At 41.6% G+C, this 27,994-nt stretch overlaps 1 protein-coding gene and 1 long non-coding RNA gene across 4 annotated transcripts in view; one reads left to right on the plus strand and one right to left on the minus strand.

Annotated features, from left to right (window-relative positions):
• Positions 1–1,193, minus strand: part of COL15A1 (collagen type XV alpha 1 chain) — a 121,129-nt gene extending 119,936 nt beyond the window's left edge. For 2 of the 3 annotated variants that reach the window (XM_083473125.1, XM_083473124.1), the window contains exons 1-2: positions 474–1,179; positions 287–369 (exon numbers count right to left, since the gene is read on the minus strand). In XM_083473125.1, the coding sequence (XP_083329251.1) occupies positions 287–369; positions 474–484 (94 nt within the window). In that variant the 5' untranslated portion in view covers positions 485–1,179. Of the gene's footprint in view, positions 1–286; positions 370–473 lie in introns of all 3 variants that reach the window. The other variant, XR_014518736.1, reaches the window with a different exon arrangement.
• Positions 317–27,948, plus strand: LOC310692432. Its single transcript, XR_014518807.1, has 6 exons — positions 317–410; positions 3,394–3,486; positions 14,084–14,274; positions 15,896–15,970; positions 27,508–27,676; positions 27,868–27,948. It is a non-coding gene; the product is annotated as an uncharacterized lncRNA (long non-coding RNA).
• Positions 27,949–27,994: the final 46 nt, after the last annotated feature.

Genomic DNA, 27,994 nt, shown 5'->3' on the forward strand with positions numbered 1-27,994 from the left:
TCTGAGCCATGCGGAGAAATCCTTCCTGCTTTTCTGACACCAGAATGAAGGTTAAAAGAGTTTTTCTGTTTAGTGTGCAGTTCTGCTGTAATCCTTCAAGTGCCAGAATGAATGACAGCTGTAAGTTTCTGACATTCCAAACACTTGATAAAGTTATCTGGCAGAAGCCCTCAGCATCCCGTTTCCAAGCCTATGCACATTTCCTGCTCCCATCGCTGGTAAAAAGACAGATTTCAGAATGTCCCCTCTCCCCAGAACTAGGAAAGGGAAAAGAGGAGGTTCTTACCTTCTATGACCTGAGCTGGGAGACCGGCAGGGAGCAATGAACCCAAAAGCAGCAGGAGCAAATTCCAGGGCACCCGGGAATGACTGGAGAAAATTGGGAAAGAGGGAGAGGAAGGAAGCCAGAGGTGAGGTGAAACAATTCAGTGCCTCCATGTGAGGGTGGCGAGGGTGAAGGTGGTGGTTCTTACCTGGGAAGCATTTTGCAAAAGCCAGTCTTCAGCCAAAGACAGGTTCAGCTGCTTGCCTGGAGTTGGGGAAGAGAGAGGCGGCTGCTGAGCTGCTTTCTTCCCCACCAGCGCTCAGCCCAAGTGGAACAAAGGCAGCTCTCTCTCAGGCTGGCTCTCAGTGAGTCACTGCAAGCCTCCAAGCCGGGCTCCCAGCACTGAAATCCGACTCCTTCTGCTATGTTTTCCTTACAGAACCCACCATCTTCCAGCTCCTCTTCTTCTACCTCACAGCTAAGTCCAGGACCTCATGCTCCTCCTATATTTTTGTCTGTCCTCAGATTTCCCATCAAATGACAGCAATACAATCGCCGCGACCCGGGAAGCTTCCTCAGCTCCTCATTCTCCCTCTGGGGGCTGCATTCCCTTTGTGGTTAACATCCTCTGATAAAAAGCAATGTTTCTTTTTAATGTCCACGGCTGTTTTGGGAAATTGTGGCAGCTCCTGTCTCAGCGGGGCTGACACAGGAGGAACTTCCCAAAAGGAATAGCAGTTTCACAAAAGAGCATTAAATCAAGTGTTTAAGTTGGGCTGACATGAGGGAGAGAGCTTTCCCACAGGATCAGACTCTTCATTCTCACTTGTATTTCTTGGTTTTAAGGATGCCTTCTGGTTTACTGAACATTGTCTAAAGTTGGGTATATTAACAGGCAAATCATAAATGGTTTTCTAAAAATTAAGTAAAGACCTCCAACAATTGTTCCTCATCACACCTCTGATATGTTCCACCTAGTTTGATGCAGCTAAACTGAAACAGAATAAATCAAACTTCCGATTGTTCTCAAAAAACCAAAGTCTCATTTGTTATTTTTTACACAGTATCATATTATTATACTCTGTTTCCTTAATTTCCTTCAGAGAAATATTCTTTAGTTTATTGTCTATACATTACAAGAATCATTTAAAGTCTGCCAGGGTTTTTTTGCTATCATACTAGGTTTTCAAATATTCTTTAAATACTATCCATTCTTTATTCACCTTCTGCACTGAGTACCTTCTAACTCTCCCCGTCATTATTGCCAATTGGATGTACAGAGGTACCTCAGGTTACATACGCTTCAGGTTACAGACTCCACTAACCCAGAAATAGTACCTCGGGTTAAGAACTTTGCTTCAGGATGAGAAGAGAAATCGTGCTCCAGCTGTGCAGCAGCAGCAGGAGGCCCCATTAGCTAAAGTGGTGCTTCAGGTTAAGAACAGTTTCAGGTTAAGAACAGACCTCCGGAATGAATTAAGTACTTAACCCAAGGTACCACTGTATTCTGTCATCTTTACCTGCCATTCTGACTTTGTAGGTGTAATATCACTCTTCCAATTCATTGCGACCAGAATCCTGGCAGCATACATAAAAAGTGGTCTTACTTCTTTCTTGATTTCAGTTGACATTATCCCTAGTAAAAAGGCCTCTGGTCACACTTTGGGTGCTCCTGTCCTTCACTGACATTTGAATTTGAATTTCCCCCTCAGCGTGCTACAAGGCTGTAGAATTCTTTCTAAGGTGTCCTTGTAGTTCCAATAGTGAAGAGAATATTTTCACAGATACTTTTTTCATCCCTTTGTGACAATCTGCACCCATCAAAACTCTCATTTTTATCTCTTACATTTATGTCCCATTCTTCCTCCAAGAAGCTTCTCTTTCTCTTTTTTTTATCCATGCAGCAATGCAGTGATGCAGGTAAGGCTGAGAGATAGTGACTACCCCAGCTACTGAACTGAATGGATAAATTGGGATTTGAACTCAGGATTCCCCAAGCCTAATCCAACCTTCTAAGCATTATACTATGCTGACTCTCAACACATTTAAAGTATCTTGTTCTGTTGCTCTAGTCTAGGGGGTAGAAATTCAGGGAAGTGGCACTCCTCTTTGGCTTTGGCAATATCCCATTCTCCAACAATTTTCTGCCTCCTATTCATTTCCAGTCACAATTAAATTGTTGCTTTGGTAGGATTGGGCAGCATTTGAGAGGTATTAAAACAGAAAATGAACCTAATGCATGCATAAAAGGGTTAACCTAAGTCCTTGGATCATGCAGTCTTTGGGTTAGCCTGCATCTTGGCTAACCCAAAGATTGCTTGATCCAAGTTATTTCTTTTTAAGTCGTTAGGATCCTTTTTCTTTTTTGTCTTACTGCCAGCAGATGGAGACTTGTTTGCTGTAATTTCTGGGGGGAGGGCACTCTCTCTCTCTCTCTCGGCAAATCTAAGTGTTGTGATTTATTCTAGCCTAAGTATTTTTGTGGGTAATGCTTGTTAAAGGTGGATGAGGGCAGATGCAAAATCTAACCAAGTTTTAATGTACTTGAAGCAATTGCCAACTCTGCTATGAGAGTAAGACTCTCTCTTCCAAATCTTTCTCTCCAACACCACCCCACCACCACCCCAGGGGGTCTTTTGCTGTTGCATAAGGGGAAAGTATTCTAAAGGTGAAGCACCTCATGCTTCATCACTTTTTGTATCATACCACAAAAAGTTTCATCTACTAAATTTATAGTTGAATATTGAGCTAAAAGCACAGAAATATTACTCCCCTCCAAAGATGTCAACCCAAGTCGCTTCTGGATATCACACTGAAATTGCACTTGATGCTCAGAACAACCGTCCAACTTTAAATTCACAAACACGGCTAAGTGGTATTAGCAGAATTATACACTTGCTGCTAGCGAGTTCTCTCAGGCTACTTCTGCTTCTTCCCCTCCCTCAATGAATTGTCTTGATCTGGCTGAACTGTGTGTATATGTCAGAGTCTATGCATGTTTTAAATATCACTGTAACAGTGGCACCATTGATAAGCCTCAGAATTGTTTCCATGAGAAATATGGTTTTTTTTACCCCACCCTAAAGCATTCTGAATAGAGCTTTTTCCTCCCCCCCCCCCACATATAGCTGATTGTGTGCAACCCCTGCTCAAAATAAGTTGTTTTTAAAGTCTGGACCTAATCTGACGTCTTTGCTGATCTACATGACTTTGTACGAAAGGTATGTACCCACCCCCATTTTTGGAAAGAGGAGGAGGAGAAGCTGGCACACTGAGCATGGAAGAGAGTGAAAGGGGCCTGGGGCAGAGAGTGGGGCTGGTTCCTCAAGTGCAGAATGATGCTGTGACCCTGCAGAGTGAAAATATGAGCTTTTCAATATATAAAAAGGTAAAGGGACCCCTGACCGTTAAGTCCAGTCACGGACAACTCTGGGGTTGCGGTGCTCATCTCGCTTTACTAGCCGAGGGAGCCCAGGTCATGTGGCCAGCATGACTAAGCCACTTCTGGCTAACCAGCGCAGCGCACAGAAACACCATTTACCTTCCCGCTGGAGTGGTACCTATTTATCTACTTGCACTTTGACGTGCTTTCAAACCGCTAGGTTGGCAGAAGCAGGGACCGAGCAACGGGAGCTCACCCCGTCGTGGGGATTCAAACCGCTGATCTTCTGACCGGCAAGCCCTAGGCTCTGTGGTTTAGACCACAGCACCACCCATACCCAATATAGTTGGGTACAATTCTATACTCAAGGGGTGGCATTCAAATAAGTCTTGGAGTAGATCCATTGAAATGAACAAACCTGTTAGTTGTGCCAATCTATTTCATTATGTCTACTCTTGAGCAGAACTAGTGTTCCAACTTCCAAGGGACTGCGATCTACTCCCACTATAAATAAAGTAGCAGTGATCTACCCATTGGATAGACCTGAGTTGTTGAGCTTTTTGGGCAGAGGATGAGCCAAAGTTGTTGACCTTTTTTGGGGGGGGGGATAAGCTTAGTTGTTGACCTTGGGGGGGGGGGGAGACGATTGATCAGGATGACTCAATCGACCACAGACACCCATAGACATCGACCAGTTGGACATGCCTGGTCTAGGGGTTGTAGGGCCCACAGAGCAGGGGATGGCTTGGGTTACATTTGACTGGCAACCTGGACTTTCAAAACATGCCAATGTTTATTGATAGGGATAATCTACAACTTATCAGTCAATTTCTCAGGGAGTGCCTAGATGACTCAATTTTGGAGGGTGCACACAGTTATCAAGAAACTAAAAGGGGGCAAAGCTCCGTTTCTTCCGAGTTAGTTTTGTAAAACATGCTCACTGGTCCCACAATTTACTAAGCATTTAATTAATGTCATCATGGAAGGAGAACAGACACCACCTTCGTGGAAAGACGTAAGACTGGTGGTTTTGGCCAAACTGGAGAAAGATCCTTGTCAGCTGGGATCTCATCACCCCAAGATGCAAAGATATTGTCAGCCCTCCTGGCAGCTCGCTTGAACAACTTCGTAGGCCAGTATATTCAAAATGAGCTTTGAATGTTATACATAATAATATTTTAAAAATTAAAAAAAAAGTCACACTGATCTCATTGACTATTTTGAAGATGGTTTAACCATGTGGAACTGCCATTTCTGCTGAATGTATTGAGGAAATTTAATTAATTTGAAAATTTATTAACTGTGATATGCCTATTCATTCATTCATTTATTTAATCTAGCAAAAGCAATTACAAAAAATAAAATAAAGCAGAATAAAATACTGTTGTGAGTTGGGAGGGTGTTAGGCTTTATTACTGAGCCCAGTGCTTTTTTTCTTTAAAAAAATGTTTAGGGGTACTCTTCTTTTGACTCAAGAAAATCACCATTTTATAGTTCAAATCAGGGAAAATAAGTACAGTAAATGGACAAAAGTACAAAGATTCACAAAATGTTTAGGGATATGCAAACCCCTGCGTACCTCCAGAAAAAAAGCACCAACTGAGTCCCTTCTGGTTCCTGGATCCAGCAATGATTCAATTGCTAGACCAACCAGAACAGCTTCTTGGTAAAGACCCTCAACAGGCTGGTAGATAGAAGGACAAAGACATGAGTTGAAGTGTGTGAGAGCTGGGCTAGACGCAGACTGCGGGGGGAGACATGCTTGATTTCTGCTGGAATTCAAGACGACTGTCAGGAATGAGCCAGCTCCAAGTGAAGGTTTGCAACCAACTGCAGAAAGCAGCCAGAACCAGAGAGGCTTAGATGTAAGTCAGGCAGGGGAGAGCCAGCAGCTGCAGACTTCTGCTCTTCCCTACCTTAATGGGCAGGGTGATAAGACAGTAGCTGAGAGCAGGCTAGAACACAGCAAAAGCTTGCAGGAAGCACAAAAAGGAGCAAACAGTCTCAGAGACAGCCTCTCAGAACAGGAAGAGGTTGGAGCTGATCCACTAAGTCCGAAGAGTTGGCGAATGGGAGGGGTGCTAGATAGGAAGCAAAACAAGAGATGTAAGGGGCGTAAGTCCAGTATCATCTGTCAACCCCGGAAGGAGTCTTCAGAAGGGTCATCTTGAGTAATGGTGCCAGAGGCTTTGTTAGAGCCGTCTGGAGCTATCTGTTTGTTTTTGCAATAAATCCTCCTTTTTAATTACCTACGCTTACTGTGTTATCAAGCCGGGAACATGGACTCCTGACAGAACCTGACAACGACGCCCCATGTAGTATAGATGGGACCTGAGAACGAAAGTTACATTCCTCTTTGGAAAGAGTGACTTACGGCCAACCCAGACTTCTTTTTGTGCTGTGCTTTCCATGCACAGATCTGTACTTTAAAGCAATCTGGGGTTTTTTGTCCCAGCGCTTTCCCCAGGAAAACCCATGTCTTACCATTGAATCAGAGCAAACAGCAATCTGGGGAAAGCAGTGGTAAAATGCAGGTTTTACTGGGGAAAGCGCCAGGACCGAAAGAGCAACATGCTTGGAGATGGAGCTTTAAAACCTGGACCTGTGCCTAGAAGCATGGCTCAAAAGGAAGTTTGGGATTTGCCTATACAGTAATGGCAAAAAGAACAAGAATGGCAAGTGAATATTGATATACATTCTGGAGAAACCACTTGCCCTGTATACATTGTTGTAAAGAAAATAATTCATCCTGCAAAAGCATATTAAAGTAGGTTTAGAATTATTTAGCAGAAATATTGGAATTTTACATTAATTTACATTGATTTTCATGGTTCAGTGATATGAAGTAATTTTTCCAGAGCAGAGCTTTGTGTTTAACCTTAAAACTGAAGTAACTATGCAGACTGTAAACAAGAACCTGGGCTTACAGAATTTTGTGGCATAAATTTCAAATGCTTAAAAAGTTCTTGCAAATTCTTTTATTATTAAGTGTTAAGATCATCTTCTCTTCTCTCTTTTTTTTTTTGCCACAAGGTATTATTACATAGGTTTGTTTAGTTGGAGAGTGAAAGACTAAACTAGTATAAAAACACATTTTTTAAAAACCTGCTGAAACACATTCTCATTTCACTGCTATGATTCTAACTGTAGCATTTGAAGATGCAGAATGTCATTGGGGGCATTTTAACTGTTTACAAATAGAGTGTGATTCTTAAATGTACAGTTTCTCCAGATATTAATAAATCAAGACATTTTTGGGCTGCTTTCCATAAAAAGATTGTTATATGGTTTTTTTAAAAATTAAATGCATGTGCATGCACAAAATTTCCCAGATTTATTTAGGGGAAGTCATGGCTGTTAAAGTGATCTTATTAACTAGCAACATTTAAAAATACCTCTGGCAATAGATGTTGACTATTATAAGGCCATATATTTCATTGAAAGGCTCCATTCAGATTAAATGTCACATATACATTCCAACAGACCAAATAAAATGGGAGAGGACTATGAACGCCAAACATTGTTCTGCATACTTGACGAAATAAGGGATCTCCTTGTTTGCAAATGTGACAATGGCCACTTTTAGGAGTGGCTTTGCTATGGCTTTCCTCCTGAAAAAGCGAAGTCTATTGTCAGCCCAACAGCCGGGGCTGGACTTCCCTCTCCTACCCAGTCACTGAAGGTGCAACAGCCCTGCCCTCCTGCCCAGCTGCACAGATGGCAGATGTTGTTGGTGCAACTCACAAACTCTGAACGGGGTGCCTGAAAGCTGCCTCTGCCCAGCGCTGTGTCTCTTTTTCAGCCAGAGTGGCAAAAATAACTTTTCCTTTTTTATGTTCCAACAACTTTTTTTTTTCAGTGCTCCTCCCTTCCTTTCCACGCAATATTCTCCTGCCAAACTTCAGGCTCCCTCCCTAGTTTTTGTTCCATCGCCACCACTCAGTTTCCAGGTGAGGGCTGGAATGCCTGTCCCTGAGGAATCTAGTGCAGGAAACTAATGAAATGTACAGCAAAATACGGTTAACAAAGCAACCCCAGTAACTTTGGTCAATGGTTTCTCATATTCCATTGTTTTATTGTTTTCTTATTTATTAAATTTGTATACCTCCCTTCATCCGTTGATCTGAGGGTAGTTCACAAAATTCACGAGAACAAACTATTTGCAAATCGTCTTGAGTCTTAACTGCCTGCTACCAGACAAAATATCTGTTTTGTACAACCTTTTGCCAGCAGGAGAATGAAACAGCAATTAATATTAATATTAAGCATCTGTGGCCCAAGTGGACAGTGGCTCGGGCAAAGCACAATAGGCAGTTTTGGAGCAATAGACCTCCTAAGCAGGTTTCTTCGGTCAAGTCACAGTTAGATTCCTCTAGCCTGCAATACATTCTGTGGAAACTAGAAATCATTGCTTCCATTGCAGCAGGAGAGAGAAAATAGTTGTGGAAAACCAAAGAGTCCAGCTCATAGGTGTCAGTCAGTCTCTAGTTCAAAATATTAAAATGCTCATCATCAGAATACAGAGCCGGCCTATCCATGAGGCAGACTGAGGCAGCAGCTGCCTCAGGCAATGAAGTCCAAGGAGCCCCTCTGCAGGCGCCCCCAATGCCACAGCCGCTGGAGAAGCGAGAAGTGGCTGTGGCTTCTTCTGGGGCGAGATCTTGAGAGAACCCTGTGAGGTCACGGAAGAGCCCAATGAGATTGCATGGAGGGCTGTGCGCAAGTTCTTGTAGGGTTCTAGTCAGATCTTGCCAGATCCTGGAAGTCACAGCTGCACGATCCCAGTAAGTGAGGCTTCGGCAGGGATGACAAGGGTTGACGGACAGGGAGGCACTTTCCCATTTTGCCGCCCCTGTTAGAATGCATGCTTTGTGGACAGGCTTGTGTGCTGCACAGACCACTTGGGTGCAAATCGAGCCTCAGGGACAACAGCAGACAAGTGCAGTGCTGATTTTTCTTACATAGGAGACTTACTTCTTTGGAGGAAAGTGCAGACATGTTCTGGAGGACATCAATGGGGAAGTGGGATCAAGGGACTCCCTGAGCCTGGGACTTCCAGTGGTGGAGACTCAGACATTACATACTCTTATCTCTGTGGCCTCATTCTGGAGGGATGTGCTCTCATTATTTTTTAGTTTTAATCTAGTGTAATTCTGGATATTTGTCTATTATACAGGAGGACTCTCTGATGCATAGATGCAGCACTTTGTCCTGAAAGAAACTGGAATGTTTCCTTTGCTATGGCATTTGTGGTTAGACAACACACCCATCCCTGATCTCAGACTTCCCACAACAGCAACAGCTCACGAAAAAGCAAAAGCATAACTAGATATTGCACATTGGAACCACAGAGATGGACAAATCCTAAACAACAATTTCTAACTACATGAGATAAATATATTCATGTACAGGCTATGATTTCTGAGGCACCAGTAGCAGATGAACAAACATGTTTTTTATGAGCTTGCGGGGAGTCGATCAAGTTTCCACTTCAGGCCTACCAGTTTTCTGAATTTCAGCTGGAACATATAAAACACTTACTGGCTTCTGTTAATCTTACAGTCATTACTACCTGGTGAGGGATGCTGGAGCCACTACTTCTTGGCATTTTGGTTTAAAAAAATAGCAGTGATTCCATCTAAAATGTAAAGGTAATAGACCCTGGACAGTTAAGTCCAGTCACATGGGTGGGTTCGAATCCCATCCTCGTCACCAGTGTTAAGTTGTGGGTGAACATATCAGACGACACAGCGATTCTTCCAAAGTAGCTCTTTATTTGTAAGCTGGAACAGAACTGAACTGAAGACCTCAGTCAGCCTGCTTATATAGAGCTCCAGAACAACATAACTGTTGCAACTTTCTAAAACTATCCAATCACTGAACGTCACTTTCGATCCTTCATTTGCATAACTATCTACAGTATCCCCCTGCTGGCCCAGGGTGAGAACTTCAGTACATAACACCGCTCATCTCGCTTTTCAGGCCGAGGAAGCCTGCGTTTGGCCAGAGACAGATTTCTGGGTCATGTGACCAGCATGACCACATTTTTAGTGATTCCATGTATCATGTGGCTGTCTGGGAATGAAGAATTTATTTTTCAGGCTGGAGTTACTGTTGTGGAATCATCTAATTTATGAAATTGGCACCATTGTTGATAATGTAAGCTACCCTGAGACATTAGGGTGAAGTGCAGGTAATTAATAATAATAATAATAATATGCAAGTGGAGCCAGCTTTATGTTTCTTGTCTATATTTAAAGGGGCAACTTCGGCTGTTTTGAAGCCTCTTGTCGCTGCTTGACTTGCAATTGCCCAAAATTGGAAATATATCTTAAATGTCACAGAGGACAGTTGGCTTAAGAAAGTGCTGCCCTTTGCTATTCTGGAAAAACTCACCCGGCCCTTGAAAGCATTAAGTGAAAACACAGATCTGACCTAAGAACTTTTCAGCCATTTAGATAACTATTATGACACGTATGAAACAAAATTTTAAAAAATCCTTCCAGTAGCACCTTAGAGTCCAACTAAGTTTGTTATTGGTATGAGCTTTTGAGTGCATGCACACTTCTTCAGATACCACTTCTTCAGATGACACATATGAACAAACGTTTCCATTTGAAGATTGTACCTGCTAAACATGACTTTATATGACATCTACATATGTATTCACGTGCAAATAGTTTACAAAGTCCACAGTGTCTTTGGGTCTTCAGTCTTATCACATGGTGACCACTTGCCACCCAAGTGGTCACCATGTGATAAGAGGGCAACCAAAATGGTCAAAAGCCTGGAAACGATGCCTTATGAGGGACGGCTAAGGGAGCTGGGCATGTTTAGCCTGGAGAAGAGGAGGTTAAGGGGTGATATGATAGCCATGTTCAAATATATAAAAGGATGTCACATAGAGGAGGGAGAAAGGTTGTTTTCTGCTGCTCCAGAGAAGCGGACACGGAGCAATGGATCCAAACTACAAGAAAGAAGATTCCACCTAAACATTAGGAAGAACTTCCTGACAGTAAGAGCTGTTCGACAGTGGAATTTGCTGCCAAGGAGTGTGGTGGAGTCTCCTGCTTTGGAGGTCTTTAAGCAGAGGCTTGACAACCATATGTCAGGAGTGCTCTGATGGTGTTTCCTGCTTGGCAGGCGGTTGGACTCGATGGCCCTTGTGGTCTCTTCCAACTCTATGATTCTATGATTCTATGTCCAGACGCTCCCTTTTCTTCCTTTCCTCCCCTTTCTTTTTCCACCCCTTCCTCACACGGCAATGGAAAAGCCAGTAGTTTGCTTACCCTATTTAATTACTTATCTAGAATTTAAACATGGTTATATATGGTGTTTACAAATTGCTGCTGCACATTGTTAAGAGATCATGCCCCTTTTTTACCAAGTACAGTGGTACATCTGGTTACGAACTTAATTCTTTCCAGAGGTCCGTTCTTAACCTGAAACTGTTCTTAACCTGAGGTACCACTTTAGCTAATGGGGCCTCCCGCTGCTGCCGCCGCGCGATTTCTGTTCTCATCCTGAAGCAAAGTTCTTAACCCGAGGTACTATTTTTGGGTTAGCGGAGTCTGTAATCCAAAGTGTTTGTAACCTGAAGCATCTGCAACCCGAGGTACCACTGTACTTATATTCCATCCAAGTCAAGCAGTATTTTTCCCGTGATGGATTTACATTTTTTTTTCATTTAAATTTCTGTGTTTTCTTTCTTGTTTTAAGATGCAAAACTATATTCTATGCATGTCAGTGAATTACTGTAAGTGAGCTCTCAGCCTTTGTACAGCACAAGACTTCTAAACTGAATAAAACTTAAAAACTGAAATAAATGAAGCTTTCTTCCAGTTCTCCTGGTTAGACGTTAAGCTAACCACTCTGTAATTTCCAGAATCTCTTTTTCAAAAAAACGATGTTATGTTGGCCACCTTCCAGCCCTCGGCTATGGAGACTGACCTTGGGGATATGTATTTTTGTTGGGAGACTAGCAGTTTCTCACTTCTTTGTGAACTCTCAGGTGGAGGCTACCTGTACCTGCTGTTGGATTCATTTGCCTCAGTTCCTCAGACCCAGTTCCTGAGAAAGTTGGTTCTGGCACTGGGATCCATTCCCTACATTTTCTGCAATGAAGACAAATGCAAATAATTCATTCAGCTTCTCTGCAGTTAGTAAACTATGCTAGTTTGAATAGTGTTCAACATCAGAATTATTTTAACCAATTATTTTAACCATCACCTAGAGGGGGGAAATTTAGCTTCATTTGAACATTTGTTTTAAACTCAGAATCTTTATTCTACCACTCTAAAATTTCAGTCTTTTGAAAGGGATACAGTCAAGCGGAGAGATAATGAATGTCTGAGAAAATATTGTTGACAAAAGGAAGTGCTCAAAACAAAGTTGGAAAGAGCAGGAGGAAAATAATAAAGAGAAACATCTGTATAAGATTATGATACCACAGGGAAGAAGAAAGCACAAGAACTGCTATCCCTCTAAAGCTCAATGCTTTGCTTCCTGCAAGAATCACGCCCATCTCTGTCTCTCCTAATGACTCCTCCAGAAGCCAGTGAGCTTGTCTAGGCCAACGGTTCTAACTGTGGTCACAGAGCTGGTGAGTTAGGATAGTACCTGCGTCAAGAAACCAAAATAACACTCCTCTCCCCTGTATGGAGAGCCACTTTCTCTCTGGTTTGGTTTTGCTGCTGTAGTGCTCGGGCAATTGATTTGATTTGCCCCTCTTAAATCTGAGATTATTGCAGCCTATGGGAAGGCAAAACCTTGAATGCAGTTTGGCATTTCTTTCCCATGAAGCCACCACAGCCTGCTTCCCTTTCCCATTATCCTCATGTAATAAGACTAAATAATAAGCACTCAGCTTTCCCTTTGCGCAGCACCACAAATTCCAAAATAATGTGGTCTGATCTACCCAAAATACAGTGGTGCCCCGCAAGACGAATGCCTCGCAAGACGAAAAACTCGCTAGACGAAAGGGTTTTGCGGTTTTGCGTTGCTTCGCTAGACGAATTTCCCTATGGGCTTGCTTCGCAAGACAAAAACGTCTTGCGCTTTTTTTAAAAAGCCGCTTGAAGAGGCACAGTTGCGACGGACCGTGCTTCGCAAGACGAAAAACATCGCAAGACGAAAAGACTCGCGGAACGAATTCTTTTCGTCTTGCGAGGCACCACTGTATGCATTGCTTCACGTCATCAACCAGCAAAGTAAAGCATGGATAATATAGGTTGTTAGATCTTTAAAATATGCCCTTCTAAGTTCCTTCCAGAGTTTCCCTCATCCCCTAGCATAGAAAAAGACCACATTTGGTAAGTTAAAAATGGTTTACGTACAAACTCTCCAAAGGTCAAATTTATGTGCTTTTCCATGCAGTTTCAGAAACAGTTGCACAGGCAGTAAAACCTGACTGCATTACAAAGTAGTGAAAGTTCCGAAATTATTGGTATAGGAAGTCAAGCGAGGTTTGTGGGAGCCATGTAGCTAAGCTGCAGCAACCAGCAGAGCTTCTTCAAACGCTGAGCTTCTCGGGTAGACGGAAGAGGAGCAAAGGTTTGATTACCCAGTCCCTCCCAAGGTGAGCTGATCCTCTGGTAACTTCTTCCACCTTCTGGGAGATGACATTGCAGGTTTTCCACAGGCATCTGGTTGGCCACTGTGAGAACAGGAAGCTAGATTATATGGGCTTCTTGTGCAGGCTCTTCTTGTGTTTTTATGAAATAGCAGGGCAAGAACATAAGAACATAAGGAGCATAAGAACAGCCTGTTGGATCAGGCCAGTGCTCCGTCTAGTCCAGCATCCTGTTCTCACAGTGGCCAACTAGATGCCTGTGGGAAACCAGCGAGCAGAACACCAGCACAAAAGTACTCTCACCTCCTATCGTTTCCCGCATCTGGTTTTTACTGCCTCCAGCTGCAGGCATCGCTAGCCCTCTCCTCCTCTTTTAAATCCTCTTTAATCCTCTTTTAAAGACATCCAGGTTGGTTGCCATCATGGTGAAGAAGCACTTTTTAAAAATCTGTCTTGAATCTTTCAACATTCAGCTTTCTTGGCTGCCCATGAGTTCAAGTGTTGCGACAGAGTCCTTATATTCTAGGCATGAATTTCACCCCACCATGTTTCAGTTATGCCTCTTAATTCATGTTTGCCTTCTTGCATAAGTCAAGATATCATCTTCTTCCTGTTTATTTCCTATTCTCTGCATATTGGTGTAGAAACAATGGAATTTACATCCTGACTTCTCCTTTATTGGTTTCTCCATGCATATTGTAATGTTAGGGTTGCCATATGACTTGCCTAAGATCCAGGACAAAGCGCCACCTTTCAATTCCGCCTTTGACATCCTGGACGTAGGGCAGCCATAGTAGTGCACTCTCATAGCTCTCCTGGCTTCACTCACTGGCCCCTGTATATATGGTATCATTCTCTCTTCCAGGATTCCATGGGTCTCCCCCTGCAGGATTTAATTCAAAGTCCTCCCATCCAGGTGTGCAAAACACCTGCCAAGCATATTCCTCCTACTCCTTGTGAGATGAACCCAATCTCTTCCTGGAAGCCCAGCATCACTTGCTTCAAGACACATGCCGGCATATTTTGGTGATGAGAAAACTTACCTGTTCAACTGAAGTAATCAGAGGAAAAATTACTCCAGCTGATGTGTTAATGATTTTGTCAGCTTTCCGGGAATATACTGAAGTTCCCAATATGCCAGGTTTGGCATGCTTCTGATCTGCATTTCTGTACATATATTTTTTTATCGTGTTATTTGAAAGGGAACGGTTATTGTGTGTGCAATATTGGGTGTTTGTTGTGAGATGAATTCTCCTCAGGCGGGCATGGGTTGACTTGTTTTTGTAGCATGCACATGATGTGTAAAAAAAAACTGTTGCCAGCAGCCTGTTTAAAAAACCCTTTACAATATTAAGCCCCATCTAGAAGCATCTTTATCAAATCCACACACCCAGACCCCGAAAAGGCTCAATCTAGATGAAACTGGGGGGAGAGGGCGGAAGTAAGAGCTGGCATTTTGATGACAACTTTGTTGTGTGGGCACCATGAGAAGCGTGCGTGAGGACCACACATCCCACAACAAATGGGTCTGGAAGCAGCCATTGTTATTTTGTATTTGAAAAATAAAAATAAAGTTTTAAAAATACACAACTGTTTCACAGAAGGAAAACGGATGCCTGGGTAATTGCAGCAGTTTCTAACCTTTAATTTGAGCACTAACCACTTTGGGAAAGGCCACTCTCTGAAGCAACTAATTTAGAACCATTCAGAACCACCCTTTCCCTATCTATAAGCAAGAACTAGCTACTTACCAGGCTGCCACTTGCAGTTACGATGAGAGTGCATGTCGGACCTCGTCTTCAGTTTTTCCTTTTTCTGTGATCCGTCCCTTGGAGCTCTCCGGGCCCCAAGCTGTTATTTGACTCTGCTCATTGACCCGCCCTAGTACCGTGGTGTTCACCCTTTGGTGTCGAATATATCGGTCCTTATGCCTCTGTGCTTTTATGTTTGTACAGATTTTATGGGCTAATAGCCGTAAATAAATAAATAAATAAATAAATAAATAAGATAAACAAGAAAGAAAGGACAATATCCAATGTTAGATATACACAGAGTAGATCCATTGACAGCAATGAACATACTTCCATTAATCCCAATGTCTGTTGTTGTGTGTAATATCTGGAAAAAATGTTTTCCAGAAATAAACTTTTTGTTTAGGAAATGTCTGCAGGGTTCTTCAATTCCAAGAATATCATTACTAAAAATGCAAGTACAAATTAAAGAAGGAGGATTTGGTATTTCGGATTTGGAACTACGTACATTACCAAGCTTATTTAATGTCACATGCTAAATATTTGAAACCAAAATCTGGGGTAAACTTTCTGACCTGGGCAATCTTAAAATATACATGTATAGCTCCCCTCCTCTCCAGGGAAGAAAGGGTAGGTGAGGATCTACATAAGGAACAAAGGGGGAATAAAGATCTACACTGGGATCTGCTGCCCCTGTAGATCTTGCCACCAGAGGCAGTCCCTCACCTTCCCTCACGGGTGGGCTGGCCCTGTGTGAATCGAACTTTTATTCAGCCGAGCTTATTCAACTGTTCACAGTGGAATGATTCCTAACTAAGGAGTGATTCTATGCCTGTAGCCACTGGCATGGGGGACTGTGGAAAATGGAGTGAATTGCTTTCATTTTTAAAATTAATGATTATTTTTTAATTCTTTTACTTTCACAGGTCAAATAGTGAAGAAATGTTTGCAGTTAGTGTCTTTCCTAAGTGAGAAATAAAACCAACAGCAAAATCACAGAGGTAATTAACAGGGTTTTAAAATGTTATAGAATAATTTTATCCATAATAATTTCGTTGTGTTAAAATTGATTTTATAACCCTATTTTATTTTATAGAATACCGCATCTCCAGCTAATGTCCATATTTTATACCAAACTTAGGTTCCTCTGGCTGTAAGAAAACTCAAACAGCTGCATTAACTTCCAGCTCCCAAAAGTGAATTGTTTGTGCGTGTGAAAGCTTTGTTTAGTGAGTGTTAAATTGCAGAGGTATTAATGGCATATCACACATAATTTGTGCATCTGCAAACAAAAACCCAGTAATAACTGGCAACAGGTTAAGGCTGCCGGCTGTCTTTTGGGGGCATGGCTGCTGCCGTGGTTCTCATGGGCACTAACCCAACATTTCAAAGTTTTGCATCCCTGAGAGAGCAGAGGGAGGCAGAACAAATGTTACCCCTCCTACACAAAGCCCCTTGGAGTAATAAACATCATCCCTCTATTAAGTCGCTACCCCTCTTGCCAGGCTAGATTTCCTAACCCTTTCTTTTTATCCAGAAAGTGTTCTCATCATCAAAGAATTAACTCATATTCTTGTTCATCAGACCAATTAACTGGATACTTGCTGCTCACCGAAAAAGCTTTTGGCATTTGAATTCCTAGATGTGGAATCAGAAATTGCTATCTCTACTCTCAAAGAATATGCTTGCAGCCACAACAGTAGCATTTTGGGGTGCCATTCTCATACCCTCCAACATTTCTCCGATGGAAATAGGGACGTCCCATTCCACAATGATAATTTTACTATTTATACCCCACACATCTGACTGGGTTGCCCCAGCCACTCTGGACAGCTTCCAACATATAAAAAAACATAATAAACACTGAACATTAAAAAAAACACCCTTCCCTATACAGGATTGCCTTCAGACGGCTTGGGAATCGGATAACTCCATACCCTCCAGCATTTCTCCAATGAAAATAGGGACATCCTAAGGAAAAGCGGGACATTCCAGGCTCAAATCAGAAACCTGAATAGCTTCTGTAAATCAGGGACGTCTCTGGAAAATAGGGACACTTGGAGGGTCTGCATTCTAAGAGAGTTCAGAAAGTGTTTCATGCTCATGATCTTAGTCGCCATAAGCAGATCCTGGCTGGATCAGACTAAGGAACCTTCTTGTCCAGCATCTTCTTGCAAACCCTGACCAGACATTGAGAGGCATTATGGCATTCAGAGGCATAATGACCCAGGGTTCAAGGTCTATTGGGCTGTTGTGGCTAATAGCTATTGAGAGATCTACTCTGTGAAGTTGTCTAATACCCAACATGAATACGTCTATGTTGGTGGGCAATTAGGACATCCTATAGCAGAGAATTCCACAACCGCAGTTCAAAGAGGCTCCGTGGTGAATTTGCATTGACCCAGTTAGAGCTTCTTAGTATTTTCAATTCTGCAACGTTAGATGGAAATATTTACTTTTATAGTTTCCACTTCTTACAGCTGAATCTTTTTTTTTTAAATCCAGTACAAATGTAAGAAGCAAACAGTACTCCCTTTGTACCCCTACCCAAAGAAGAAGAAAATCTGTTAACTGGAAGGAAGCGCTTTAAAACTAGGGGTGTGCGCCAAGCACAAGAATTGGTTCAGACCCCTCTTCAGAATTTCAGAAAAGTGCAAGATTCAGTCTGAGTTCAGTTCAGGGTTCAAATCTACACCCTGTTTTGGAAAAATGAAGAGTGATTTCATTTCATTTCAGCTCAGACAAGCTCACAATCTCTCAAAGTGACCCACATTGGGGGTTTTCATTCCAGGATTTGTCCAAATCTGTGACACACCCCTAATTAAAATGTTCAGCATTGCTTTACTTATTCCCTTCATCCCCCTCCCAACCGCCAGGGAAAAAAATCGCATATACAAATCTAAACAAAAATGTAGTGAGGGGAGAAGAACTTTGGTGACTAGGAATGGAAGAATCATGACTACAATACACAGGGGAGAAGGTTTTCAGGAAGTCCAGGGTCAAAGGTCAGGAAAAGGCATTAAAAAAAAATACAGATCCTAACATATCTTCAATGCAGAGAAAGAGCCAACTTATTTTTTTATTTTCCTGTTTCAAGCACTGAATATTTTTTTTGGACAGGAGAGTTGCCAAGTTGCAACCCAGAAAGAGTTTCTTCATGTTTAAATCCTTCTAGTGGAAAAGGGAAATTTTACATTATACAATTCCTTTAAACGCTGAGAGGCACTTGACACGCTTGACGGTTATTTAACAAAATGCATCTGTTTTTAATTTGCTATTTAACAGAATTAATCTGGAGGTCTGATTAGACCTTGGTTGTTTAGCCTTCCTTGAAATGCACATTCACACACAATTACCGTATTTTTTGCACCATAACACTCACTTTTTTCCTCCTAGAAAGTAAGGGGAAATGTCTGTGTGTGTTATGGAGCGAATGCCTGCGGGTGGCGGGGGGGGGGATCTGCTGCAGTCGTGAGCAGAGGATCCATGGTTCCCCTTCCTTCCCTCCTCCGTGGTTACAAAGCATGGATCCACATGGATCCTCAGGATTTTTGCATTGGGCTACTCCAAACTCACTGTCAGATCACATGCCTGTGGCTACAGCATTAACCACAAAAATCATATATCCACTATTTCGTTTAGAATATTTTTTTCTTGTTTTCCTCCTCTAAAATCTACGTGTGTGTTATGGTCTGGTGCGTGTTATCGAGCGAAAAATACGGTACTTATTGCCTCTATATATCACCTTTTCCTTGAAGGAGCTCAAGATGGCATGTACACGGTCCTCCCCCTCCTCATTTAATCCCCACAACAACCCTGTGAGGTCGGTCAGGCTGAGAACCAAATTCCTGCGTTGCAGGGGGTTGGACTAGATGACCCTCAGGGTCCCTTCCAGCTCTACAATTCCATGATTCTATGACTGGCCCAAGGTCACCCAGGGAGCTTCATGGCAGCTGAGAGGGATTTGAACCCTGGTCTCCCAGGTCCTAATCCAGCACTTTTAACCACTACATCACAGCAGCTCTCAACACATAGAGCATGGTCCCAAGCAAATCCTCCTATGGATCATGGCCCCAGAAGAGGGTTCCCACAGTAGCCTCTCTCTTGGGACAAATATCTATCTTGGCATGTAAGGTGTGCTGGGGTGTGAGAGCGGAGGTGGAGTCCAGGGCAAGAGCCAGGAGACTGCAAGGTGCTGAATGGGGAAATGTGTCAGAAGAAGGGATTCATATTAGCACTGATTAATAATGTGCATGAATGGCTGTATTGTATCTCTGCTAACATTTGTTGTTTTACTTTGCTAAGCAACACTTAAAGAGATATTTCTTTATCTTAAGCAGTATAGAAATTGCCAAAATAACAAGAGGCAGGAAAGTAGCAGAGAGGGTCAGCTCAGTGGAACTGAATTTTAACACAGGAATAATTGTGCCACCCACAATGCTAACCCAAATCACCAATTTGAGCAGAGCAGAAGATGTCCGGGTGACGTCAATTTCAGCTGTTCCCTTCGGTTTTTATGGTTGTCCTGAGCTGATATTATCCAAAGCATTTCTGCCCCCCCCCCCGCCTCCCCTTATCCTGCAGAGGCTCAAACTTTGCATAGGCCGACATTAATCAATTATTTTGGCTCAAGCAGCTGGTGGAGTTCACTTTCCAAAAATTTCACTGAGTCCATAGTACTTGTTGAAGTAACAACCGACTGCATCCTGCAGCCTGCTTCTTCACAGCCTGAAAAGGCAAATGCTTCTCTTGTTATCATTCTGTCTATCCACTATAGTATTGAAAATGTGGGCGTATAAATCAACCTCAGCCAGCAAAGACAATATTCAGGAACGGCGGCTGCGGGCTGGATCCCAACATCTGGAAGACAATGCACCTTTTGCATTGTGGGGGGTTGGACTAGATGTCCCTCAGGGCCCCTTCCAAGTCTATGATTCTATGTTCTCCTAAGGTGCCACCCAGCAATATTGCTAGTGGGTTCAACATGAATTTCAAGGGGTGTTGCAGAGACTTCTGATGTTCTGCCTTGTCCCGTCTTTTAAAGGAAATCCTTCCATTCTTAATGATTTGGGTGAACTTTGGTTTTTACTGCTTTTTGTGGCTTATCTTTCTGGGTTCTTCTTCTTCTAAGTAATGATGTTTTAGTCTTGACTGTATCTTTATTGTGTTTTTATCCCTCTTGCAGTTATAGCTTTTACTGATGCTTTTAGCTGCCTCTGACTTATTGGAAAGGCAGGCTGTACACATTTTAACGAAATAAATACGGTATAGCTAGTTTTCAGCAAGTCAGCGGTATGAAGAAGGATAAGGTGTGTTTGTAAAAAGGAGGCTTTGCATAATGAGGAGTGCTTCGCTTTTTAAGTGTGAAGCGGGTTTCTTGAACCCCTAATAATGAAACATCAAGTGCATCTTGGCCAGACAGACAGTGTTCAAAACGTCGAAGGAATGAGTGGTGCAGTGCAATAACTGAGTCACTTCACAGCAGGCAGAAAAAACAAAGCCTCAACATTCTCAGTTTCCAACAGACTTCACATTCTCTGGCAATTGTCTCTTATTCAGTGGACACCTGCCACCTAGTGGCTACAAGCAGGAAAAAATATTTTTCCGTAAGTGGAAAATAAGTGAGCAACTGTTATCTGGGCTGCCAACGCTTCAGCCTCCCTTGCTGCATGGATGGAAAAAACAGATTTAACTATTAATGTGCTGTGTACTCTTTGGTAGCAGAGGAATTTGGAAATTACCTAAGTGTGTCTGAACATTTACAGCGGGCAGGGGACAGCTGCCTTCTACAACGGAAGGCTATAACTTGTGGCAATAAAAGAATTCAGGAACTTTGGGTTTGTGTATATTAGGGTTATAACTTTTTGACTCTTTTTAAGAAAGATTTCCTGTATCATAAAGGGATGAACTTTTGCTTAGAAAAAGGGGACTAATACTTCTCAGTTGTGAAGAAAGGTCACTGCCAAATGAAAAGTTGGAATCACTGTACATGTAATGTTACTACTCATAGGTATTAGCACTTTTAAAAACTTTATGGAACTGTTTAGAACTTTTACAGCTGTCTGGAACTTCATAAAACTGTTTAGAATGTTCTAGAAGAATCCAAATGTTGGTCTATAGAAAGAATGCGCAATCAAAGCAATGCGGGAACTTTATGGTGCTTGCAGCAGAAACAAAGGCAAACTACAACCTCAATTTATTCTAAGCAATAAGAAGTGATGGACAATGTACAAAACATTATTCAAGTACTGTATTAGAAAATTTGCAATATCTGTTTTTCTTATATTATAATACATACTGTACTATGCATATTACATTATACAGTTACATATACAAAAATTGATTTATTGATTTTGGGATGACTTTTTCGAAAGCTTTGGAAATGACAGTTCAAAAAGGGACACGACAGGGGTGCCCAATTTCCCCATTACTTTTTATATCAGTCCTGGAGGTTTTGCTGAACATGATTAGAAGAGACCAGCTGGTTAAAGGGGTGCAGGTCGGAGCCAAACAGTATAAATTAAGGGCCTTCGCAGATGACTTGGTACTTACTTTACAAGAGCGAGACACTAGCACGAAAAGGGTTTTAGAATTAATTCAAGAATTTGGTCAAGTTGCAGGATTCAAGTTGAATAAACAAAAAACTAAGGTATTGGAGAAAAACTTAACAGTTATTGAAAGGGAGAGGTTCCAGAATGAAACAGGGTTGACCGTGGTTAAGAAGGTGAAATACTTGGGGATTAACATGACATCTAAGAATGTGAATTTATTTAAAGACAATTATGAGAAATGCTGGACAGAAGTTAAAAAGGATCTAGAAATATGGTCAAATTTGAAGCTTTCCTTGTTAGGCCGAATTGCTGTTATTAAGATGAATGTATTGCCTAGAATGTTATTTTTATTTCAAGCATTGCAAATTGTTGACAAGATGGACTGTTTCAAGAAGTGGCAGAAAGACATTTCGAAATTTGTCTGGCAGGGCAAAAAACCCAGAATAAAATTTAAAATTTTAACGGATGTAAAGGAAAGAGGGGGATTTGCCCTGCCGGACTTTAAACTTTACTATGAATCAGCAGCTTTTTGCTGGATGAAAGATTGGCTGCTCCTCGAGAATACAGATATTTTGGATTTGGAAGGTTTTAACAATGTATTTGGATGGCATGCATATCTATGGTATGACAAGGTTAAAGCACATAAAGCTTTTAAAAATCATATTGTTAGGAAAGCATTATATAATGTTTGGATTAGATATAAAGACTTGCTGGAAAATAAAACCCCAAGGTGGTTGTCGCCGATGGAGGCGAAAGCCGTGAAAAAGCTCAATATGGAGGCCAAATGGCCAAAATATTGGGAAATTTTGGAACAAGAGGGAGATAAACTGAAATTACAGAGTTATGAGAAATTGAAGCTTAAAGTACGAGACTGGCTCCATTATTATCAAATAATGGAGGTTTACAAACAGGACAGGAAAATTGGCTTTCAGGTGGAGAAAACAAAATTAGAAACAGAACTGTTAGAACCCAATACTAAGAATTTGTCAAGAATGTACAACTTGTTGCTGAAATGGAATACGCAAGATGAAACAGTTAAATCAGCTATGATTAAGTGGGCACAAGACATTGGTCATAACATCATGTTTGCCGACTGGGAACAGTCGTGGACCACCGGTATAAAATTTACGGCATGTAATGCCTTAAGAGAGAATATCATGAAAATGATTTACAGGTGGTACATGACCCCAGTCAAGCTTGCAAAGATCTATCATTTGCCCGATAATAAATGTTGGAAATGTAAAGAAACTGAAGGTACTTTTTTTCACCTTTGGTGGACGTGCCCGAAGATTAAGGCCTTCTGGGAAATGATATATAATGAAATGAAAAAGGTACTTAAATGTACTTTTCCTAAGAAACCAGAGGCCTTTCTCTTGGGCATTGTCGGCCAATTGGTGTTAAAGAGGGACAGAACGTTCTTTATGTATGCTACAACAGCAGCAAGAATCCTCATCGCAAAGTATTGGAAGACACAAGATCTACCCACCTTGGAAGAGTGGCAGATGAAGGTGATTGACTACATGGGACTGGCTGAAATGACTGACAGAATCCGAGACCAGGGGAAAGAGACGGCGGAAGAAGATTGGAAGAAATTTAAAATTTATCTTAAAAAATATTGCAAAATTAATGAATGTTAAAATGTTGTGGTTATATAAAGTAAGGGATTACAGCTGTAAAAGATTAAGTAAAAGAAAAGAAAAGGGAAAAATTGGATAAAATTAAGGGGAAGGATTTGCTGAAACAATTTGGGGAATTGGAATGCAGAAAGGGGAGGTATGGGGAAGTTGATGAAGTAAGTTTAAGAAAAAAGGAGTTGAAATTATACGTGTTTGTTTGTTACTGTATGTATATCTTTGTATTGTGTGCATTCTTTGTGTCTTTAAAAATCTGTGAAAATTTAAGCTGATAGTGAACAATGTGGTGACAGAGGAGTTCCATATTGAAAAAGGAACACGCCAGGGGTGCCCCCTATCCCCCCTATTATTTATATCAGTCCTGGAGGTCTTGCTGAACATGATTAGGAGGGACCGGCAAATACAGGGGATCACGGTCGGAGTGAAACAATATAAACTGAAAGCATTTGCAGATGACTTAGTTATAACACTACAGGAGCCAGAATCTAGTACAAAAAGAGTTTTGGAACTGATACAAGAATTTGGTCGGGTGGCAGGATTTAAGTTGAATAAACAAAAAACTAAAGTTTTGGGGGAAAACTTGACGCCTCTAGAAATAGAGGGGTTTCAGAAGGAAACAGAGTTAACTGTGGTTAAGAAAGTGAAATACCTGGGGGTAAACTTGACGCCTAAAAATTTGAATTTGTTTAAGGACAATTATGAGAAATGTTGGTCAGAAGTTAAGAAAGATTTGGAAACTTGGTCGAGATTGAAGCTTTCCTTGCTGGGCCGAATTGCTGCTGTTAAGATGAATGTTTTGCCAAAAATGTTATTTTTATTTCAAACCTTGCAGGTCGTGGACAGAGTGGAATGTTTTGGAAAGTGGCAGAGGGACATTTTAAAGTTTGTCTGGCAGGGCAAAAAGCCCCGAATAAAGTTTAAAATATTAACTGATGCAAAAGAAAGAGGGGGGTTTGCCCTGCCAGACTTAAGGTTATACTATGAGGCGGCAGCCTTCTGCTGGTTGAAAGACTGGATCTTATTAGAGAATACAGATGTCCTAGACCTGGAAGGTTTTAACAACTCGCTAGGATGGCATGCGTATCTGTGGTACGGCAAGGCAAAAACACATGGAATGTTCAAAAACCATATTGTCAGGAAAGCAATTTTTATGGTCTGGATGAAATACAAAGACTTACTTGAAAGTAAGACTCCGAGGTGGCTATCACCAGTGGAGGCTAAGGCGTGGAAAAAACCCAATATGGAGGCCGGCTGGCCGAAATATTGGGAATTAATAGAAAAAATTGGGGACAATTGGAGGTTGCGGAGCTTTGAAAATTTAAAGGATAAGGTGCAAGATTGGTTTCACTATGCCCAAATTAATGAGGTTGTTAAGTTGGACAAAAAAATAGGATTCCAGGTGGAAAAATCGAAACTTGAGACAGAGTTGTTAGAACCAAAGACCAAGGTATTATCGAGAATGTATAACTTGCTGCTTAAATGGAATACACAGGATGAGACAGTTAAATCAGCCATGATAAAGTGGGCTCAAGACATTGGTTACAATATCATGTTTGAAGACTGGGAAAGGTTATGGACCACCGGTATGAAGTTTACGGCATGTAATGCCCTGAAAGAAAACATTATGAAAATGATATACAGGTGGTACATGACCCCAGTCAAGCTTGCTAAGATATACCATTTGTCTGATAACAAATGTTGGAAGTGCAAGGAGGCTGAAGGAACATTCTTTCACCTTTGGTGGACCTGTCCAAGAGTGAAGGCCTTCTGGGAAATGATTTATAACGAGTTAAAAAAGGTGTTTAAGTACACCTTTCCTAAGAAACCGGAGGCCTTCCTCTTGGGCATTATGGGCCAAAAGGTGTTAAAGAAGGACAGAACGTTCTTTATGTATGCTACCACAGCAGCAAGAATTCTGATCGCCAAATATTGGAAGACTCAAGATTTGCCCACACTGGAAGAGTGGCAAACGCAACTGATTGACTACATGGAGTTGGCCGAGATGACCGCCAGAATCCGAGACCTGGGAGAAGAAGCAATGGAGGAGGACTGGAAAAAATTTAAGAACTATTTGCAAAAACTTTATAAATTATATGAATTATAAAATGACGCATAATTTGAAATGCTAGCCCCAGCAATGAGAGTGTAATATTTATGAAATTGGATAATATTATTGAAAGAATCAAGTTTAAATGTTAAAAATGAAAATATGTTTTGTTTTCAGAGTAAACGGATAATAAGGGATTTAAACTTAAATTGCAATTGAAAGTACAAAAGAAACACATGAAACAAGGTTATAATTTGCTGATAAATTTATTGTCAAGAATGCATTGTGCGGGAGATGTGGGGAAGTTCGATAGAAAGTTGAAATAAGCTGTCGAAAGGTGATGATTCTTTTTATCTCTTTTTTGTATCTTCTCTTTCTTTTTTCTTCTTTTCTTCTTTTGTCTATGACTGAAAAAATGCAATAAAAATTATTTAAAAAAAAATCTGTGAAAATTTAATAAATATTTATATAAAAAAAAGAGGAAATGACAGTTCATTCCTTTGTTTTTAGGCAAAAGTTCGTCTAACTAAGCTACAGGATCACGAGGTTGGAAAGTTATAACCCTAGTGTATAGACCAAATTTCAGCACACACGAACTCAGTTACCACATTCTTCACAGACAAAATCAGCTCATTATTTAAAGTTTGTTGGATCTTTACCCAATAGTTGTCCTCTTAATCAGTGCTTTTTTCTAAAAAAATGTTTAGGGGTACTCTCATTCCATCTGAGACTCAGGAAACACCATGACAGGAAATGACGCCGCCAATGGGGGTAGCAATGGAACTGACGATTCACAGTGCTAGAGAAGAAACTAAACAAAAATTAAATTTTTAGTTTCTTCTCCCGTTAGATTCACAAAATATTTAGGGGCAGGCATACCCCTGCGTCCTGTCCCCCCCCCCCCAAAAAAGCGCTGCTCTTAATCATATCATGGCCATGGTTTTCAAAACTAGGTCACACACTCTTTTTGTGAGTTGTCTCTTGTGCCCCCCCCCCTTTCTCTCTTGTATTTAAACTGTAATCATAGAATCATAGAATCATAGAGTTGGAAGAGACCACAAGGGCCATCGAGTCCAACCCCCTGCCAAGCAGGAAACACCATCAGAGCACTCCTGACATATGGTTGTCAAGCCTCTGCTTAAAGACCTCCAAAGTAGGAGACTCCACCACACTCCTTGGCAGCAAATTCCACTGTCAAACAGCTCTTACTGTCAGGAAGTTCTTCCTAATGTTTAGGTGGAATCTTCTTTCTTGTAGTTTGGATCCATTGCTCCATGTCCGCTTCTCTGGAGCAGCAGAAAACAAAAATCATTTGGGTCCAGGTGGGCTGGTTGGGGTGGCACCTCAGATTACCCAAAAAACAACTGAGAGGTAAGGAGCCAAGTTGGCTGTTCTCAAGGGTACCACGCCAAACGACTGGAACATAGAATAACAGTCCAGGCTGCCCACCCTCCCCAATTTTGAAGGATAACTATCAAGAAGTTGTTGGAAAAGCAGCCATCTAGGAAATGTTTGTTCTGGAGACATCTCTTTATTAAAGGTTTTCCAACGGGGCCCTGAACTGCAGCACTCATGTTGCAGAGATGATAGTTAAGAGAAAGTGACTCATTTATAAGAAATAGAGTTTATCACTTAGATTCCAATTTCGAGAGGGCAACCTTTATATCACTGCTGGTCAGTGCTATTTTTCTAGAAATAGAGGTGCTGGAACTCACCACAAATACCTCCCTTGTCCTCTTATAATGGCAATGGAGCCCACCTGAGGTTTTTTCAGTTCCTGCTTTAAAAAAGCTCTGCTGCAGGTAAGGTTATGTTGCCCTCAGAAAACTCACAATCAGAAGGAGCAAATGACTCAGATAACACTCACCTCTTCAGCGCATTTGAAGTAAGTCCTTTGATAGACCTCCTTGAAGGAAACTTAAAGTACTTTTGATTTGCTGGAATAAAAATGTATGGAGCTGACATCATGCCACAGACGTTATACACACACTTGTTGGCATCTGTCTGTCTCAAGAGACAATGGAGTGCACCTTCGGGGGTGAAGTCAAACTGCTGTGCTAACAGCACAGAACTGTCCTCCTTGGGGTGCAAGTCTGGCAGTGTGTGTGGAGGTCCCTGGGCTGCACAGACATCAAGACCTCCCTCTCAGCCTCGCTATTGTGGTCCAAAGGAAAGCAGAGCAATACATTTGGCACCAGCTTGGCTGTGGGAGTTGAGGGAAGGTGTACGAGGCGCCATCCCACCATCTCAGGGACTCTGCTCTGTTTTTGTGTAGAGTTTACTCCTTAGCTTTTTTTCTCCCGAAGATATCTCACAAGGCAGAGGAGGATGAGGGTGGTTTTCCTTCTCCTGGATGGGCTCCAGGAGAATACCCTTCCTAAACATACCCTTCATAAACTTCCAGGATACATTGTCAAAGGCTTTCTCCGCGTCCACTGCCATTAAAACAGCCGGCTTATCTATTCTTAAATCCAGGTATTCCAGCAGATTTATAATATTTCTTGTATTACTCTGAATATGTCTACTGGGGATGTAATATGACAATGTTTACGGATGTAATATAAGAATGTTAACAAATAAATAAAATGCAAATTCAAAAAAAATTAAATAGATGGGCTCCTTTCCCAGGTAGATGAACCTCACCTGCCCTTTATTTCCCTCTACAGCACGCACAGAAACTGTCTTCTTGACCGTTGGACCCTGAATTAGTCTCTTCCACTCCATCCACTGGAGTTTGTTTTTGCATCTTATTCTACCTACTGGGTAGTTATGATTGTTCCTGAATTACCTAAA

Source organism: Podarcis liolepis (assembly GCF_965112155.1).
Source record: "Podarcis liolepis genome assembly, chromosome: 13".
NCBI classification, from domain to species: Eukaryota; Metazoa; Chordata; class Lepidosauria; order Squamata; family Lacertidae; genus Podarcis; species Podarcis liolepis.